A 21126-nucleotide genomic window follows, 5' to 3' on the forward strand; every position below is an offset into this window, starting at 1 on the left:
CTTGGAATCATCATTAACTAATATGTTTAGGAGGAAACTTGTCAGGCTAACCATGTTCACCATGCCATCAGTAATGCATTAATGAATTAGATTCATTAGAGAAAGGAGCCAAGCAGGGGGGAGGGGATGCAGGCCTGTTTCTGACCTGTGGAATCAGTTCTCCTCTCGTATTAGCCAACAGCCTCTCAGCTGTTTTGGAGGCTACACTTTCAGTCAAAAAAGAGAAGAAAGTCACAAATCCTCTCAATCTTTCACGAGTCGACTGAACTGAAATTTCTGCTTCATGATGATGAATCGTGTCACAGAAATTTACAAACAACAAAATGACCACTGACAAAGTCACAGACAAGAGGTAACTTTAATTCAACATTGTGAGAGTCCAAAAGTTATCTTACAGCTCAATTTTCATCAAAAACAATAACAATCTATACAGTAGAATTTTTTTCTTCCCTTATATCATAGAGCTGTTCAGTGTATTTGCAGTCAAAGACAAAACAGAGGAAAAATAGACACCAGCTATTTGGTTTGCATCTTTTTTTTTTTGTTGTTTGTTACCTAAATACAAAACTTTGTCACCCATTACCAATATTCATAATCAGGATGGAACTTTGCTTACAAAGAAGCCATTGTATGACAACAGACCTCTGTAGTTCATTTGAAACAGATATGGTGCAGCCCCTCCCGCCCCGGCCCAACCAGCACAGGCACACAAGTGCCTGAAAAACACTCGTCTGTCAGCAGGCGCCTCTGTTAAAACGGTCTTTTCTACCCACTTAACAAAACCAGGCTCTAGAAAAGAAAAGCAGAGAGAAAAGCCCTATTCTCTGTCCAGCAACAGCTTGAAGACACACGGCAGACACAAAGAAAAGACTGCAGAAATGGCTGAGGGGCCAAGGAGCTCCCTTTCATGCTCCCTCACTTGTTCTTGTTCTGTTTAGCTTGTGATGAAGCTGTATTGTCCAAACGCTAATACAGCGGGAGGAGGACCGGGGGATCGACTGTCGGATACTAGAGTCAGGCCTACGACTCCGTGTGTGAGATTAAAATTGTGCTGTGACAGTGCTTGTCTTTACTGTGCGCCCCTTTGTACTACAATTAAAACAGCTCTGTGTTGTCACACTGTTGTGAACCTGTGGTTAAGGATATTATTGAGAAATATTACCATCATGCGGTTTAAATTATTTCATTATTTGGAAAAAAAGCTACATAATCGCTACAAAAAAAAAAGAGACACAAAGTGTTTCTGTGAACACTAAAGTGCAATGAGCACAGCTGAGACAGGCCTCTCAGCGTCAAATGTCCTTCAAAGCGTGCCATTGCTGTAGTATTATAGTACATCGGGGTGTGTGTGATTGTTGAGTTATGGCTCTTTGTATTCTAGTCTGGCTTCACCACCAAACAGAGCGGGTTTGTGCTTTGTCCCCAAGTTCCCATGAATTCCTCTGTGGCAATAGACAATTGTGGTGAGGGTAGAAAACTGTACATGTGATTGAATGAAGAATGGGTTTGCATTGTTAAGGCATCTAGACTGCTGGTAAAGATTACAGTGACAGAAAAAAAGAAAGAGTATATAGATACAGTATGTAAGCAGGCATAAATAACATAGGAAAAGAAAGAACAGAGGGGGAAAAAAGAGGAACTCAAAGAAAGAAAAACACAGAGCAATTTCTTCGTTCTCTTGGTTTGCACGCACAAAAAAAGAAAGTGTCACTCAAGAGAAGAACCCATGCATATTATCAGTTCAAGAACAGTATCAATCTGAAAGCCTCAAAGAGTTCAAACAAAAAGATATAGATTTACAGTATATATTAATGTGTGTATATATTCTTAAAAAATCTACTTCAACCAAATACTCTGGATAAGATGCTACTTTTTTGCCATACAATAAACATTTTCATAAGGAAAAAAAACTGAAATTTTTTATTAACTTACAAATAATACAAAAATAGACAATGGCATGTTTTTGAATCAACAAACAAAAGCATGGTATACCGATGCAAACAATCAACATACAAAACAAAAAAGTTTTTTAAAAAAAAGTCACATTTAAATAGTGAGGAGACAACAGTAAATAATGAAACAAAACACCGTGAAATATGTTCACTTACTGTATTAAACTTACACAACACAACTAAACGAGGGTGAGAGGCAATGTACAAATACAAGGGATAAATACATTATTTATAGGATATTTTACAGGAATCCCCTTTTTGTATCCAAATCCATGTTTCTCGTGTTTAGCTGATGAGATATTGACAACACACAGTAAATCTATCTTCTGTACTGAGAAGCTGCCTTAAGACATTTAATGTTTACATTTCAAACTATAGCTATCGCAAAAAGAAAAGAAGTGTCAAATGAAAAATTCAACATTTTTTTTTTTTTATATACAAAAATATATCACATATATCACGCATTTATTCTAATTTGATATTTGCTAGACTCCTTCAGTACAGTGCTGGCTGAACGCACACATCCTCTGGCTTTTCAAGTCTTCGCTAAAATCTCCGACAAAATGTCAATTTTGGCTAAATCACCACCTTTTCTTCACATGACAAGCAGAAAAGCATATTGCAAACAGCTCAATCCTCACAGTTTTATTAAAAGTCAAACAAACAAACCAAACGGAAACAAAAAGAAAGAAAGGCATGTTTTCTGATGTTGAATAAGCATAAGGGTGATTTTGTTATACCACGTTTAGATTTATGGGATAATTAGCAGCAAAATTGAGGGTTGATTTTGTTCTTTTCTGTATTCCTTTGTTTTTGTGTGTCGTTGACCTTAGTCCCATTTGGCCAGTGTGTTGTTACATGGTTTTCGTAAGCAGGCTGTGCTGAGGAAAGCATCTTCTATTGTGACAGAGGTTACGTAAACTTCATGGCCAAACCAACACTTCACTGTTGTTTGCGCGAGTGACGGATTGCAAGATGGCGTGGGGCCTCCAGTAATCAAACCCAAACCTTACAGGCATAAACATAAAGATAAAGATAAATAAATGCTCTTTTCATGAGGTCAGTGTCACACTGTGGGTAAACTATCAGTCTCTATACACTCCTTCCAACGCGGTGTCAGAGAAGCTACACTAATTCAACCAAGAGGGAAATAGCATCACAAAGGTTCGTATTGTCCCTTTTTTTCTCCTCCCCTATCCCTTCAGATGAAATCCCAATGGAAAGGCCTGAGTTTAACAGAGTCCTGCGCCTTATCTTGACTTCCTTCAGTTCAGCTCCGGAGCTTAACAGAGACTCGCCAGACTCCGCTACTGTGTCTTTTCCTCAACATTCCCAAATCTCCAGCTATCCCAGATCCTCTACATGGGTGGAACGATCATCCCGGGAATCGCTGCTTTGTGGGAAAAGAGGGGGAGGAAGGAGGGGGTAAGGAAAGGCAGAGAGAGAGCGAGAGAGAGGTCAGTCATGTGATTGCTGGGTTTCATCTGTCATCACAACAGTCACATAACAGAAATGTGTTCCAGCATCTGGCGAACAAAGACGACTCTCCCTCATTATCTCTTCATTCCGAGGCCCCAAAATCAAAACATTTTTCTCTGCTGCGCTAACTTGGCGCGCACCGACTACATCATTCAACTCTTCGCAGGCTTTCTGAATAGCTTAATGCAAGAGCTGCCACTGTTAATTGTTAGCAGTTACACTGTGTAAGCCCATTGTGCATCATGGAGCATAATTCAAACATGTGGGGGAGACGCCGTGACGTGGGATGACAGGGGTGATGAAATTACGCTCACACTTGAACATGGACATGGAATCCATGAGCCTTTCACAGGGACCTTTATTCACATTTTTGCCTTCTTATATCATCCTCTGCCTTCCACTAACTCCTCCACATCCCCCTCACCCCATTCCCCTCCCCCAATTGTTACACAGAAGCCATCCCAAGGAGGAATTTTTCATATAACACATTGGCTCTCTATTGATTCCCCTCTCTCCTCAATTCACTAATTCCCTGGTTATTTCCTAAGTGTCTGTGTGTGTGTGAGTGTGTGTGTCAGTGTGATCGGTGCGCAGTGGCCAATGGCCCTTGGGTCACCACGGTCAGCGCTCATCAACGCCGACAGAGGAAGTGAGGAAGTGCTTAGCTTGGTGCTCTGATAAAGATTCCCATCCATCATTTCTCTCTCTCAGGATCTCAACACCATACAACATCCTGCCGAGACGAACAGACCCCGTGCTGCATTCGATGGAAATGGGAGAAGAGAATGACCCCCCTCTCCACCCACCACCACTACTACTACCTCCCTACATAGACACCCACTGGAGCACAGGCAGGAAGCAGGAAGTGAAAACAGGAAATGGAACACATGTGGCGTGGCATGCTGTCTCTCAAGAGTGACAAATAAAAACAGAGCGAGAGAAGTAAGGGCAGGGCAGGATGAGCTGGTGGTGCGAATGAGAGTCATGGGAGAGTGTGGTACGGAAAGAAACAGAGAAAGAGAAAATAACATACTTCAGGAGAAGGCCAGGCCCTGCAGAGAGTTGGTTGATGAGTACTTGCTAGAGTCCACAAAAGACTGATCTATAGTGAGGAAGGAGAGTGGGGGGGTTCAAGGAGGGTAAAGAAAGGAAAGACAGGGGGTGAGGAGGAGGAAGCAAAGGAAAATTGGAGGAAAAAGTGGGAGTAAAAGTGAGAAACTGTTATCATACTAAGGTGACAACAGGCAGAATTAAAGCTTGGTGAAAAGGTACAGACACTAACGTTATCTTAGAAGTACACTCTTTCTACATAAATACACATAAAAACAGTAGCTCTAAATTCATCAGATACCATGTAAACAAATACTAGGTGGCTAACTGTTTATAGTTCACCTTGCAGGCTGTTAGCGTTTCCGCTGGTGCACGTGGGCGGAGGGGAGTTCTGGGGTCGCACGACAGGGGCAAAGGCGCTCTTCTGCTTGACAGCGGCGGACACCATGTTGGCTGGAGAGAAGGAGAAGATGCCGGAGGAGCTGCTGCAGTTGGAGGGCAGGCTGGTCGACGAGGCCATGGTGGGGCTTGACGGGACGACTGAGGGAAGAGAGACGGGTAGGAAGTGGGGGTTAAGGGGGTCATAGGGAGCACGGCGGGGAAGAATGACAGGGAGGAAAGATGAAGACGGAAAGGGGAGAGACGAGGTTAGAGAGAGGGCCGAGGGCACAGGACGGGCAGACGGGACGAACAGAAAGGGACTGGTCAATGGACGATGGCAGGAGGGATAATGTTTTGGACTCAGATCAACTGGCTCAGACTTGTTTTTCTCATCTTTTTAGTTGTTAAGCAATCACCTGGCAATTCCATATTCCATAGCTAAGACAAAAATGTGTTTAGTTGGAAACTTTCACCAAAAACAGCCCAAAGCATTTTTTCCCTCTGATCAGTCTGTTTTTGATGACTCATCACAATGCTCCAGGGGTGCAGCAGCTTGATAAACAGCTCCTCGCTAACTTGGGGTGCTGCTCCCCACAATTTGTTTTCAGGGCAACTTACAAACATGATTTTTCCAGATCACCTTCTTCCACAGATAATCATGCAAGAGATTTCTATAAACAGCCAGAGCAAATGGTTTCAATAAAATCCAACACATGGGCATCCATGCATCCAACACAAGCATCCAACATCTGCTTAACAACAGTCACTGCTTCTTCTTTTTATTGCCATGTTGACATCTAAAGCACGTTTTCATCAGTTGTTAGCCATATGTCCAGGCTTCTCATCGGTGTCATAATCCAAAGCCACCAGAAGGTGTCACAGGGAAATCCATCCATGTGTCTTAAATAAGATAAAATATGTGGTTGTAGATGCTCAGTGACGTCGGGGCTACTCACACGGGCAGTTGATGAGCTACTGTAGCTAGCCAGCTAACTTAACACACTTGCCAACGGAAACCTGACATTCTTCACCCCTTTGTTCTCAGGACTGTACCTTCTTTTATTCAATAGCGTTTCAGTTTCAAAGTATAACTAGTTGGTTAACTGTAAGCGCATCAGTTTGCAGGCTAACGGGACAATAGGTTCACAGTTATTTGTTAAGAGTTATGAATACCATTGACTCTTGTCTCATAGCGGTCTGTATGTCGCGTTATTGCGATCTGCGATAAGTCTTTGCTATTTAGAAGTTTATACTCCAACAGGAAGGTTTAATAAAACTTAATGGTGAAACGTTGTACACGTGAAACACTAGAGAATATTTTGAAAAAAAAAGCTACACACATTTTGTGAAATATTTGAAATGCTGACATTAAGGTTTTAGAAAAGACTGCTGTTTTGCTGTTCTACAAGTTTCCGCCTACTGTCACAATTGTGAGACAAAAGTGACCAGAAGGTTAGCTTCACATCCCAAACCCTGTCTCCCTCTGACATCATCCCATCCATCCACTTCTCCTAGGTTTGTCTTTTGTCTGCTAATACTCTAAGAGCATTTTCCCCCTCAGTGATTTTACAATCAACCGAGTCGTATTTCACCTGCCCTCTGATATCTGCTTCTGCCTTTATTGTTGTTATTATCCAACACTTAGCTTTTATGGCTCTTCCTGACAAATCCTCGCAATAAAGTCATAATCCATTTATGAAGGGGCCTAACTAATCAATTAATGAAAATTGGACCTACAAAGGCAGGCCGAGGGGCCATTGATTGAAAGTGTCTGTGTGGGGCCGATGAGCCTGTTAAAATACTTGTTAACACCCAGGAATCAAAGCGCTGAAATGGAATTGCTTCTCTAGCAATTAGTTTATTGATTTAATCAAGGGTCTTTAATGTAGAGGGTGAATGTGTGTGTGCATGAGCGGAGGTGGTGGGGTGTGTGTCGGGGGGGTGCTAGGTGATCTGCTCCCCTGGCCAATAAAGTGGGGATTTGCGTTTGACTCTGTTCTTAAAGAAACAGATGAGCCAGCTGAACTGCATGACTTTCTCCTTGTGTCTCGCTCCTCATTTGCACCTCCTGTTCTCAGTTCCTCTCACGTATTTATTCTTTTATCTTGAGAGGGTTTAGATTCAATCGTTTTATCTTTTTGTGCCTTTATTTTGTCACCCCCTCTACAAGTTAGATCTAGGATGTGGTGTATTTACTCACTAGCATAGGGCGAGTTGCCTGCAGATCCATTGAGGAAGTTGGGCGAGGTGCCCAAGGTTGCCATGCCAGAGTTAGCGTAGCCATTCATGCTAGTGGAGACAGAGCTGTAGCTACTCTGCTGGGGAGTGGAGCTGGGGACATAACCATGAGGGGACACACTGCTTGTACTCCTACTGAAACCTATGGACAGGGAAAGAGAGGGAGACAGAGAGAGAAAAGGTGTTAGGGGTATAGCAGATGGCAGACAAAACAAAATGAGAAAGCCTACATGCAATGCTGCCAAATACTCTTTTCCCTACGCGGCAAATGACATAAGCAACATAAGCCAAAAGAAATTTTCTAAAAATCTTAGACAGCATATGGCAGAGCGAGAAAGCAATGAACAAATGAACAGAGGAAGGGTGATATGAGAGGGAACTAGCTCCAATCCAACTACTGAAACAAGAGGCCTTTAACCTTACTGGCTCCTCTCCAAAATTACATATATTGATAAGGCAATTAACACTAAAAGGCCTCCGCAGCTCTCCTGTAATTTATAAAGAATGAAGCCAGTATTTCTGACAGGACCCTTTCCTCCTTTATGCTTTACAGGGGCAGCGAACAGAAAGAGGACAAGATGGAAAGAAGACTATAAATATGCATTTCAGGTCCAATGTGCTGACACTGGGGAAAAAAAACAGCTGGAAGTGAACATCAGGAATTTCTGCTCTCTAGTGCAACAAGGCCTGCACTTCACTACTGTAGAAGCCACCCTCTTGATAATTAGGTACCGCCAGTTCCCTCATCTGTTATGAGTCAGAAACTGGAGGCCAGAAGTCACGCAGCTGATATCTGTTGTTTTCTTTACATCTGAACATGTTTCCAGATGAAGATGGAGGACAGAGGAAAAGGCGAGGAAGCTCATTGGATATATTGAGACATATCCAGAGGCTGGTCCATCCACTCTCCTCTCCTTCCCCTGATACAAGTGATGAATCACCACTGACTGCACCCACATCTCTCTCTGTCAGACAGGGGCCGACCCCAGTCTAATATACACACCCCTAGGACCCACTCATATTTCTCCATCGTACTCCATCCATGGCTCCCTTTTTCTCCATTCTTCACTCTCTCACCTTCCTTCTTTCCTCCTCTCAAGTTTTCCTTGTTTCTTACTGCCACCTACCCTCCTCCTCCTCCTCCTCCTCCTCTCCCTCCTGTCCTCCTTTTTCAGTACCTTCCTTATTTGCTCCATGCTCTTAAATCACCCTCTCTGAATTTCCCACATGAAAAATAAAATGCCCCAATGTCACTATTCAAATAAATCATTGCCACATTTCCCATGAAAATAGACTTTAATTGTTTCCTGTTGAGTTTGCGTACCCTGATTGGCTGTTTGTACCACCTCCGACCCAGTGAAGGAGTTTACGGACATCATGCCAGCATGGACGGAGCCGCTGCCAAGACTGGCTAGCTGGTTGTGCCCTCGTGGCACTGTTGTGTAGAGGGCCTCTGCGATATCCGCCGCTCGTTTCAGAATCATCTCCTGACAATGAGGAAGGGAAAAAAAAGAGCTGTGGTCAGCAACACAGGCAGGACAGAAGAGCAAAGGGAAAATATGCCCTTGATGCAGGCTTTATGGTCTAACAAGAATGCTAGATCTCCACTGGAGATATTGTGCATGTAAACTTAGTAGGCTGAGTGGTTTTTATCAGTGGTCACAGGGAGTGGTGGGATTGGTTCCAGTAAATGGAGGAAAGCCTCATTAACAGACTCATCAAATCTGTAGCCCTGCCGCTTCCTCCCTGTTTTGTGTTTCCATTCTCTTCTCCTCCTCTTTCAGAGTCCAGTCTCAATCCCACTTCTCCTCCTCATCTGCTCCTGTACTCTTTATATTCACCCCTCCTTCCCCTACGTTTAGTTTTCATTGTACTTCTCCTCCTCTCCTCCTCAACATATGAGCTGATAAAAGCACTTATTCCCATGTGAGTTTGTGGGTCCCAGATCTAGCCGGAACGCAGCAGGGTGCTGCGGGGGCCAGCGGAGACACCGCCTTTGATGCTGCTAGTGGTCCGAACCACAAACATAATTTCATCTGAGAAAAGATATTGATGTTTGTGCAAATGCCTGCGTGTGTGTATGAGTGTTTACCTGGTTATTGTGAGGCATCCCGTACAAAGCCTCTACAAGGTCTGCTGCTCTCTTTAAGATCACCTCCTACAATCAAGCACAGAGAGAGGAAGGGGATTGATCATGAGTGTGACGGCTCAAAGAGTTCAGTCACTTTTATTGCATTTCACGTCTTGCATTATGCTGTGAATGCAGAACAGAGAGTGGAAGAGAGGAAGGAGGCAGACAGAGGAAGGGAGAGGAAGAGAAATGGGCCTGTCCCGGCACTTTGTTACTAGCCGGGCAGTTTGGGAGAGCAGAGGTAAGATACTGTTATCTGTGAATAAAACATGAGCCTATATCTCTTTATCAGTCAACCACCCTCTACGTCCTCTCCTCCTACTGTCGTGGCTGGATCATGAATCTACCGCACATGATCACACATCAATCTCATTTAACACAACATATCATCAGGTCGACGGCTATACAACTCCCCTCGTCAGCTGGGACACACCCGTCCCCTGCCCTGTATTAACCCTGGTAATGATCCAAGTGAATAGCCCTGCATCCACTTTGTGTGATAAATGTAGTACATCATTGCTCAGGTGAAAACTGCCGAGTGGAATTTCCCACATCAAACATTTATCCTTCCGTAGCGTTGCCGTTTCTCTGCGCTCATTTTCTACCGCTTACCCTCCTTTCTCTCCTCTCTGTCTCTATTCTTTTACCTCCCTGAGTGTATGAGTGTGTGACTCCAGGCAGTCGTTATATGTGGTGTGTGATGTAGACACCTACAGCCCTACGAAACCCTTTTTAAAAGTTAATGTGCCGGGGCCAGGATATATGCTGGAGGCGCGACAACCAGAAAATTGCAGCCCCCACTCCTCCAACCTTCCCCTCGTTTCTTTCTCTCCCTCCTTTTCCTCCACTCGCGCACACACACGCTGTGCGCTATACCCTCCTGAGTGTATCCCTCGCTGTGAACAAGCCCTGGAGCATGTGTGCTCTCTGTTCCGTGACACGCCGTCTTTCAATCAGACCTCATATCGCACACACACGCGGGCGCACACGCAGCCACGCACATGTGGAGGCTGTCGAGCACGCCCAGGACATGACGAGAGGGTCAGCAAAGCAATAAAGATTGTAGAGCGCTGTCCGAGGTGCTAAATTCACTCAATAATGGGAGCGCTGCCTCTGTGTTAACCTCCCATTACTAGCACTATCTGGGGGAGGCAGAGAGGGAGGCAGGGGGAGGAGGAGAGGGAGACAGAAAGAGGGGAGACCAGAGAGGAGGCCTGCTCGGGGTGATTGAGAGATGTAGAGGCCCTAGGAAGGTAAGTGGTTCTTTAGTATGTATGCACCGCTCCTCGCTTCCTTCTCTCTGCTTTTCCTCGACTCCCCATGCCTCCCAGGGATTGCTAGATAGGTAGATGGATGGATGACGGGAGGGGAAGGGGAGGAGGAGGAAGAGAGGGAGGAGGAGGGGAAATGAGGGAAGTGTGAGGCATTAGGACACAAACAGATCCACAGCTGGAGTGTAACTGTGTTCAGGGAGGACACGTGAAACCTTAGTCACTTCATCAAAAAAATGTTTTGCCTCTCTCTGCACCAGCAACGAGTCTCATGTCTGTTCAGCTGTACTCCTGTCTGTCTGCGCATCATCTCCTCAACTCCCTCTTCACCTGTGTCTCCAAACTACTTTCCCTCGTCTCTCTTCTCTTTGTCTCGACCATCCTCTCTATTAATCACCCTCTCGTGGTCCTGTGCCCTGTCTGTACCTATCAGTCTCTCGTTAGCAAAGGGATCTGTCCAGTAGCTAAACGTGATTAGGCAGCGCTCCAGAGTCGTTCTGATAAACAGATAAATGTGGTTAGCGCCGTGCTGCCTCCCTAGCTCTGCTGCTGTAAGAGGAGACCATTTCCTGGGCGCAGGGTCTCTTCCAGTAAAGTCAGGCCCTCAGAGACGTCAACAGGAAGGGGAACCTGATCCAGAGCAGAGCCTGGCCCTGTCTGGCAGGGCGGTCACTCATTAGCTGGCCCCAGACCCCCAGCTACACCACAGCCTTAGCTAAACACCCTGCAGTCTGGCAGGGCTTGAGCTACCCAGCACTCCCTCCTCACTCTGCCTGACTATTAGCTACAGCACAGTATGGGGGCTGTTTTCAGCTGGACACTGGATCATTACCACAACATACAGAGATATAACAGGCATTGGTGTATATCCTGCTTGTTCCCTGCTACGTGTGTGTGGGTTCATTAAGAATCTGCTCGAAAAAGGTGCCACTGGAGTGGAATACATTATATTCCCAATCCATTTAATCTCGATTAAATTGAACTGGGAATTGAATAAAGACCAACAACAAAGAGGCTTTGCCAAGGTAGCCATGAATAGACATTTGTAGCACAAGAAGTTGCCAGTATATGCCCCTCTCCTGCCCCTCTCTCTCTTGATTGAGGCCAACACTTGAGAGAAGTGTGGTCAACAAACTGTTATTACCTCAATAAAGGCACAAATCAATAGAGCTGAAATGAACAACAGGGCCTGCCAGCTACCGCTGTTCATTTAGAAGAGAAAGAGACACCACAGAGTGAGGGAGGAAGAGGAGGAGAAGAGATGGATGGATACAAAGATATTTAGAGAGATACAGGGGGTTGATAGGCTAAAGACCAGAACTCACCAGGACAAGTCTTGTATCCACCAGACATGACACACAGCGAGGACAAGTGATTTCTCTATCTTCCTTCTGCATCTACCTGGGCTCTCCATCTCAGCCTTGTGGTAACTTCAGTCCTCTGAATGTGTATGTGTGCGCACACACAGGCGCAAAGAAGTGTGTACATGCATTTCTGTGTGTATGTGTGTGTGTGTCGGTTTGTGTATATGTGTGTGTGTGTGTGCTGGAAGTAATAAAGTCCACCCGGGGTTGACTTCGATCCACTGACCCAGCAGGAGGTAAGACTGGACAGCTATGATGGATCACCTAACCTGCTTCTGCCTCTCTCTTCCTCTCTCCCCTCAACCTCCTTTCCTCCCTCTCTCCCTCTTTTCCTCCCTCCATCTATCCCTTTCCTCTCCTGCTTTGCCAGTCTAAATGACCTTATAGTCAGTGGAAGGATGAATAGAGTTGCTTGTGCGTTTGCTATGCAAATAAAGTGTTTGTTTGAGCAGAAAATGACCATGAACATATGATAAAATGTTTATATGCATACTGCATAGTGTCATGTATAGCCGTCTGTCTATAGCACACAATCATTCCTCTGTATGTGAGGTCATGTTGCCCTTGTGCCATGTATATCCATATATGCTATGAAACTCTAGAAGTTGTCAATACCTCTCTGTACCAGTGTTACCAAGACAAATTCCTATAATATAATTGCATATGGCAACCAGTGTGAGCACAAACACAGGAGAGGAATGGAGGCACTGTACCTTGGGTAATCTCTCTTGGTCTCCGGGGTGTCTGGGGATGACCTTCTGTAACCTCTGGAAGCCGTAGTCTATGGTTGGCTCGTTCAGCGCTGAGCAGAAAGAGAGACATGAAAAGAAAAGAAAAAAGAATGGATGCTTGATTCTTAAAAATGAAAACACCTACTCTTAAACAGCAACTGACAAATACAGCGGGAGAAAGGAGGGATCCTCTCCTACGGTAGAAATGACTGAATCAAGCGCGGTTTTACATGAATATTTCAACATTAAACTAAACACGCTGAAAATGTGGGTGTTCTCTATTAAGTCTGGTGTGTGTCTTTGTTTGCCTGTGATGTAATGAATCTCTCTCTGTCGCCTGCTTTGGTGGTTAATAAAAAGACTGTCAGGAATCAGGCAGAGTGAATGTGTGTTTGTGTGCATGCATGTGTGTGTGTCCTGTGGTCTTGCGTTGATCAGCGACTAATATAAGCAATTACAGAGCCTGGTTCCAATATAACAAAGGCTTGATCGCTCCGGGGAACAGGCTAAACACACGCACACATGCACGCGCGCGCACACAGTCCCATACACTCACACGCACGCACATGTGCACGCTCACACACACACACACACACACACACACACACACACACACACACACACACACACACACACACACACACACACACACACACACACCAGAGTCAGATCATCCAGGCAGCAGGGAGAAAGCACTCTCTCGGCATGCTGTGGTCGTGCTACGGTAATTGAATATGAGAAGATTTACCATGAATATTTAAACATTAGAATAAATACAATGAAGATCTGAGGCTTATAGTACAAACACTTCAGAGGAGGATTGTTGGATAAGTGCTCTCTCCACATAATTCATTCCTAATGTACTCTCTCTTCTTTCTGTCTTTTACCCTCCTCCCCCCTGTGTCTCTTTGTGGGTTGCCTGGGGAGTCAATGCATGGATAACAGTCTTGACTACTTTTCTAGGCTACAGCCTCTGAGATGCTGCTTCTGTACAGAGTCTGTGGTTTAAACATGTGTGTATTTGTATTTATGTATGTGTGTAAAAAGTGATGGAGAAGGAGCCATTGTGCGTGAGGATTGCCTCTATGTGTCTGTGCCGTCCGTCTGTTTCCCCTGTGGGTCGCAGCTTGGACGTTTCCTGAGGGCTGATGCCCTGCTCGCCTCACATCTGAGCAGCCAGGCTGACTAGGCGGCCCCCAGAAAAAGGCCCCTAGAGGCTATGAGTACAAGCTGTCCTGCTGGACCTCTAGTGACTTCACCATGGCTCCTCCTGAGCCGCTCGCTCAAACACACAAACTGTAGGAGAGCAAAGGAGCAAGAATCTGTGATGCTCTGTTTTGGCAACACAAACGTATTTGGACAGCTCTCCCAGTGGACCGTTCCAGTAATCCATAAGAGTAAAAGAAAGGAAAGGTGAATAGCTAGAAGCAAAGGCAGCATAGAGAAAAAAACAAAAGTGGAAGAATGGCTGCCAGAGGCAGGCTCAACTTCTGAGGAATGACACACATTACAGGCCAGCTGGTCCACTGATAAAATAAGCCAAAACAATGAGATGATCACATGCAACAAATAAAGTATGAATTATTTCTGAGGACAAATATTTGACATTACTTCGCTATTCTCTGATCTTCCTAAAGCCTTAAGGAGGATTTGCCCTGGATTAGGCCTGCAGTCTGAGGAGGGGATTGTTCCGACAACATCCTCTCTTTCGTCTCAAAGGCTTTTGTTTTTATGATGAATTTTTTATCAGTTCTCCACAATGTGCCAAATGAGCCTCGAGTGAACAATAGCATAAAAACCCCAAGACATCCAGAGATACCCCCTATTACAAATAAAGAGACAATTTTGGTAATTGAGAGAGGAAGTGATATTGTCTCTGCTCGTTTTCAAGGACCATAAACCAGAGGAGGAGTATGTGGGGGACAATGCACACCACTAACTACCTGGCTGTGTCTCTTTGGGGATTATCTTGGTGTTTTATGCTTTTATATCTATGCTCAACATCTCACATTTCACAACAGGAATTAGTACTGGAAGAAGAAAAAAAAAACCCCTCCTGCCTCGAAAGAGGAGTGGTGTGTCGGTACACTCCAGGATTCAAAGCACACTCTCCTATACAGGTATATTTATAATCCTTAGCTGTCGCTCTCCAGAAGAGCAAATCAAAGCCAGTAAAACATAACTGCCATAAATAAATGAATAGATGAGCAACAGCCCTGGACTGGAGGGATTCACCTAGCAATCACCCACATCAGATCAGATCAATGCTCATGGAAATTTCATGAAGCCAAGAATCCACACCGCTTCATATTTCACTATAATAACCCACAGAGCTGCAGGGGGAGTGTGTATGAAGGGGTGAGGGGGTAGGAGAAGGAGGAGAGGAGGCAAGGGTGGAGGGGTGCTGGAGGTATGAGCTTTAGGGGAGGAATAAGAGGGGGGGGTGGCTGTTTGGGGGTGCAAAGAGTGGGTGGTGGGGGATGAGGGATAATTGAGAGGTCAGTATGGTGGAGTTGTCCTGGAGACACAAGAGCGGAGGAGGAGGAGAAATATAGGAGGGCAAACTACAGTAAGTGTCCAGTAGACCTCTCTCCTTCTCTTCCTGTGTCACAACACAGTGTGTGTGTGTGTGTGTGTGTGTGTGGGGGGGGCAGCAGCGGGTGGGTAGTGTACTTGCAGGGTTAGGTAATTGGCTCTGAGGCTTGATGTTAACACCTTAACAGGCCCTCAGACAGTGGGTAAGGAGCTGATCATATCACAACACTCTGTTTCTCTCGCTTTCTCACTCTCTTCTCCTCCGTTTCCCCTCTCCCTCCCCGCATCCCTCTCTCCCTCCCCCTCTTTCCCTCCCCTCTGCAGTCTCCAGTGCTCAGGTGTGATCTCATAAGCGCTGCCTGGCGATCGATGCCGCCAGTGGCAGGGGGTTCAATAGCCCTGAATTACGGCTTCATTTCTCCCCCCCCCCTCCGCCCTACACAGATGAGAGCTGCCCCCCCCATCACCACCACTACACACACACACATCCACACACACACGCACATATATACAACACCCCCACGACTACTCACAATCCAGATCAATACCTTACAATCTAATTTTTATCCATTTTTCCATAAACCCCGAGATTGCGTTTATTTGCAGAATCCGACAAGCTAAATAAAGCATCGCTTGAACATGTCAGGGAGACTAATGCATGGCTGGAAATTCATACACAGAAAACAGATGAGTAGAGCTTTTTGCTCCTAAAGGAAGGGAGAGGCTGAGGCTGAGGGAGGAGGAGAGGGAGGAGAGAATGGAGGGGGGGGGTGGGGGGGGGCGCTAAGAGATTCTACAAATCAATGGAGGTGTGGATGCTACTACAACCTAAGCTCTAATTATCTGTTGCAAAAAGTGCATGTCGACAGTTAACAATACCTGACAGCACGGATCCTCACTAGGAGAATGCAAATCCTGAAAATCTGGGGGAAAAATGTGCGCTTGAATTAAGATATAAGAAGACATAAGAAATCATTCCCCCTGTGCACGCCGCTCATTTCAGCGGGGTATAAAATAATCTGTGTTCAAAATTCATTTACATCATCATCATGGACCAGATGCTCCTGTAATAAGAACGGAGCATGCTAAAGAGGGAAGACAAGCCACATGGTGCAGAAAATTAATCTCAATCTCAGATAGAGGTGTGAATTTCCTCACAGTTAAGACTGCGCGCAGTAAATGTGAATGTGTGCAGCTATCTCAGCTGGCCCTGTCTCCAGCTGGAGACCAGCCGTTTTAATCAACAGCAGGCCTCCACCCAAGCTCAATAAAAGACAGCATTCACAAATAGGAGCAAGGCAAGTAATTGACCAGCTCGTGGCTGCACCCCACTTTTATTGCCAGGTGACTACATGCTGCATTTGTATGTCAGTAATATGTGAATGTGCTCATGCGTGGGTGTAGATGTATCGTATGCATATGAGTGCATGCGAACACAATGAATACATCTGTATGTCTGCATTAACTTTGTTTCTGTAGAAAAACAGGCAAAAAGTTTTCTCACTGACTCACTGGCAGATTACATCAACATCATGATATCAACACAATCAGCATCAGACACATCACTAATTTGAAGTCCCAGGCAGCATCCCAGCATCTGCGCAACACAATCTTTGTGTCTGAGTGTGTGTGACGAGCAGATTTCCTCACTATACGGAACAACTTAATTAGGGTTAAAGGAAATCACAACTTTACAGAGCATGTTCGTGCTTTCAACGGTCTCTGTGGCCTCACCTGTGTTTCACTTCTGCGTCTGTAGTGTATAAAATGACAGACAACTGACAGTACTTCCTCTACTCCTAAAACTAATTTGGAGCACAGAGGCAGGCAGAGAGACGGAGAGAAATGTCAGCAACATCCCGGCTGGTTTAAATTCTGTTCTTGACTTTTGTCTTTTCCCTCGCCATTCTCTGCAACTGAGTGATGTTTCCTACACACCTAATCTGCACTCAGCGCTGAAAAACTACCCCTAATGTTTGTGCGTGCGTGTGTGCGGATGCGTGTCAGTGCGCATGGTGCCGGCCTTAATGTGAGCCAGCAGAGCCTTTTAATATCAGCAGAAGCTGTAGCGGAAGCACTAAGCAGACAAGCCTGCATACTGAGGAGGGAGGGATTGCCTTTTGAACGACAAGGGTGATTCATCAACTCCCCCAATCTATGGCCAGTATCCCTGTGTCACACATACAAACACACGCACACACACACATGGGCCCTTGTGGCAGAGAGCATTATCACTCTATATTGCATGGAGAAAAGAAAAGGGAGAGCTTCTCTGATGAATGTTAGAAAGACAGCAATCCAGTAAAAGGTGATACACAACCAAACATGGAGATGCATTTGTACAGGGGAGAGGGGGGGAGGGAGGTGGGCAATGACCTGATAATGACAGAGAGCGAGCGAGAGAGCAGGAGGGAGGGAGGGAGGGAGGGAGGGAGTGAGATTAGGGAGAGCTCTCAGCCCCAGAGGTGGGTAAGGCAGAGGGCAGGGAGAGGAACAGACGGGGGATAAGGGGATAAAAAGACAGAGGAAGAGCAGAGTTTGAAAAAAAAACATTCTTTTATTCTTATCAGTAGAGAGCTTAATTGCCTTTGATGAGTCTAATTGGAGCTTTCTGAAGTCTAATGGCAGAGGAGTCCTCAGAGACGGCAGAGGACACATTACTGTAATAGCTTCTCTCCGAATCTCCTCTGCACCAAAAGTCCCCTGCTTGTCTCCTCTGTCCTGAACTACGGCTGAAATTTTTCCATTCAGCAACATGCGGTTGTGGAGCATCAGTGATCACGCAGAGGAGGGTGTGTGTATGTTGGGGGGGGGAGTAAACCTATAGATGGGTTAGGTGTGTGTGTGTTTGTGTGTGTGTGTGTGTGTGTATGTGTTGGGTATGTTTGCAAAGTAGCAGTAGCAGCAGTATTGGGTATGTGGTGACTTAATTAGGTCTGTGAGCTGCTCGCTTTCCTCTCCTCAGCTGAAGTTGATTAGCAATGCCAGCTGTCCCCAATGTAATTCAGTGTGCGCATGTGTGTGTGATCGTGCGTGCACAAGTAATATATGAGTATATGCATGTTTGCGAGTGTGGGGCTGTGTTGATGTGTGTGTGTGTGCTAGCTGCCAGCTGCCACGCAGCGCTGCCAATCCTCCATGATTAGTACCCACTGGCAACTGGGTGCAAACTGGTGCCAAACAGACCCAGGAGGGCAACATGGCCCATGGTAATCCTCCATCCCTGTCTCCCATCCTTCTCCTCTCTTCCCTTTTTCATCCACCACTTTCCACTCTCATCAATTGCTTTTTTGCTCCAAATACTTTGCTCATCCTCTCATTGTTCTCTGCCTCTCATTCAAGATCCCAAATTTGAGGGGTTCTTCCTCGCCGGGACGTCGTAAAATGATAAAAAAGGGGCCGATAAAGGAGCTATGGGAGAGGTACAAATACCCGCTGAGGGTGCAGAGCAGTGGCTGAAGTGAAGTGTGTGAAGAGTAGAACTGGGATCTATGCCTCGACACGGTTGACTGTGTCACCGTGAAGGTGCCAGTGCTTGGCAAGCAGCATCACAGTGTGTGTGTGTTCAGTTCCCAGTGGATGACCTCTCGCTACCCCACACCTGTTGAGATTCTTCTATGTGCCTCCATAGAAGCCAAGAGGCAAAGAGAGGAGAGAGAGAGAGAGGATGAATTCATCCAAAGAAGCAAGTTTTGAATAAGGGAATGTGACAAGGGGAAAGAGTGGAGGGCTGGGAAGAGATAGGGCATTTATGTATACGGTTCCCACATGTCTGGCACATTAAATGGCTCCACATGCACCCACACACACACACTTACATATACACAGCTCTATGGGATTGGCAGAGTGCGGACTGTTGGACAGCTCTGGCATGGCAAAGGCTGCCCACCCATCTGCCCCCTTTCTTAGTAATGCAGTTAGTTGTCAACGTGCATGCGTGTGCTTGGATTAAATTCGCACATAGGTGCAAACAAACACAGGCAGTTTATCGCAGCCTTTCCCATCAGTACACAAACACATAGTCATAATTATCACCCATGGTCATGGATTCTGTCCATGCACAGTAATTAGGACACACACAAGATGCAGAAAATGCACGGCGGAGACGTGATGCACACACTCACTCTTAGTTGTGATTTTGTCAAATGTTGGCAATTCCAGTTGGGGCTTACAGCCTAAGTCTATCAGTGGTTGAGATTACAGACAGATTTATGTGATTCACAATCTCCCCGGGGACCTGTGGCCTCGCATTGGTTAATCACAGCTTCACATTCACTCTCTGTGCCGCTCTCTTCACCGCATGGCTATAACTCTGCACCAATACGCTCTGATGTAACTCTCAAGCTATTTGTGCCCCTGCACTCACTGTTAAAAATCTCACCCTCCTCATGGATCTCTTCCTTTGTGAATCATGTCTTCGACAGGGTTAAATCTCAATAATCCCACTAATCAAAAGGCTAAACCTCCCCCTGACCTTCACCTGCTTCATAAAAGAGGGCAAACACTTTTCCTCCTCTGATCCATAGGCTTTTTTGCTGAATTATTCAGTAATGTTATTGAATTTTAAATTGTTTAGCATGCACATTTTTCTCCAGAAACAGTGTAGAGAAAGTTACAGTATATGAACTGTACCAGGTTACTTTTAGCAGATATTGCAAATATACGGTCCTAATAAAACTTAAAGCCACTATGTGACATTTTTATGCGATTATGGCTCTTTTCACATTACTCTACAGGCAAATTGTTGTTTGTAGAAATGAGAGAATCTGGGAGAAAAGTGCACGAGAAAAGCCAGCAGAGAGTTAGTTTGGGGCTACATTATCTCCTCAGATTGCACTGTAAATTAGACTCATTAGTAAGTGTTAGGTGGAGGTAGTACCTGTGTAGATAAAGCGTCCAGGTGTGCCTTTGCAGAACTGTTTGGATTTGTAGGACAGCGTGACCTCCACCACCCCGGGGATGTGTCTGGGTGGAGTTTGCACTCGAATGGCATGGGGGGTGATCAGCTATGGAGACGCAGAGAGGGCAGAAAGATTAATGCAATGAAACTTCATATCCAAACATGCGCTCGGGGGACTATTCTCAGCTCGCCTCAGACCTTTCCTTTGCAGCTTTTGACTTTCTTTCTTTGTATAATCAGCCTGAAAATGATGTGTTAGCGCTAAAGCCCTCAGGTGGCCTCGTACCCCGAGGCAATGTCACTGTGAGGCTTAGGATGGTTATCAGTGCTGACATGGGCTCTGTAAGAGGGGTTCAAAAGCAGTTATCTGTTTATGAATAAAACACACCTTCCTCTGCATACGTCTATTTCACAGTGTGAATAAACCTATAATATGCTCGTCTCTGCTGCCCCTGTCTCTGTGTTTGTCAGCTGAGGATGTCTAGCTGCCGTTAGCTACTTTAAAGCACCACTGTGTCTTAAACAGGCTCACTTAGTGTGGTTGATGAGCCCGCTCGCCACGTATGTCTGTGTGTATATGTTGAAGGGTCTTTGAAGGAAAACGGTAACAAGACAAAACACAGATGAGACCTCACTGAGTGCTCGTTTTCTGCACGCTATAGTGAACTAGCACTCAAAGCTAGTGGCGCTCAAAAGCTATCAATGCTGCTGCCAGCGCCTTGTGTATGTGCATGTGTGTATGTGTGTGTGTTGTTCTAACTGTCCCTTTCATTGCTCACTTATCTAGGCTTTCATTCTACCATTGTCTGGCCCCACTCACCTTTCAGAGAGATAATATAAGAGCTTTTTATAGAATTATTCCGTTACTAAAGAGAAAGCTGTTTAACTGCGCTGCTCACTGACCTTCAATTTCACACATACACTACATTTACATTTTAGTCATGTGGCAGATGCTCCTTACAAAGAGATTCATACAGTACGTTGTGCACATATTACAAGAAGGCTGATACTAACGTTCTAAAGGACAGGAAGCGAGCTGAGAAGAGATACAACAAAAATACAAACTGCTACAGAGAGAAATGAAAAAGCAGGCT

At 45.4% G+C, this 21126-nt stretch overlaps 1 protein-coding gene across 3 annotated transcripts in view; it reads right to left on the reverse strand.

Moving 5' to 3' along the window:
- Positions 1-2071: 2071 nt before the first annotated feature.
- Positions 2072-21126, reverse strand: part of ebf1a (EBF transcription factor 1a) — a 52037-nt gene continuing 32982 nt past the window's right edge. For 2 of the 3 annotated variants that reach the window (XM_070836358.1, XM_070836359.1), the window contains 7 exons: positions 20012-20138; positions 12580-12668; positions 9193-9258; positions 8425-8587; positions 7063-7242; positions 4824-5021; positions 2072-3342 (listed from right to left, as the gene is read on the reverse strand). In XM_070836358.1, coding sequence (XP_070692459.1) covers positions 3311-3342; positions 4824-5021; positions 7063-7242; positions 8425-8587; positions 9193-9258; positions 12580-12668; positions 20012-20138 — 855 coding nt within the window. In that variant the 3' untranslated portion in view covers positions 2072-3310. Of the gene's footprint in view, positions 3343-4464; positions 4534-4823; positions 5022-7062; positions 7243-8424; positions 8588-9192; positions 9259-12579; positions 12669-20011; positions 20139-21126 lie in introns of all 3 variants that reach the window. The other variant, XM_070836357.1, reaches the window with a different exon arrangement.

This window comes from Pempheris klunzingeri, chromosome 9, assembly GCF_042242105.1.
Source record: "Pempheris klunzingeri isolate RE-2024b chromosome 9, fPemKlu1.hap1, whole genome shotgun sequence".
Lineage (NCBI taxonomy): Eukaryota > Metazoa > Chordata > Actinopteri > Acropomatiformes > Pempheridae > Pempheris > Pempheris klunzingeri.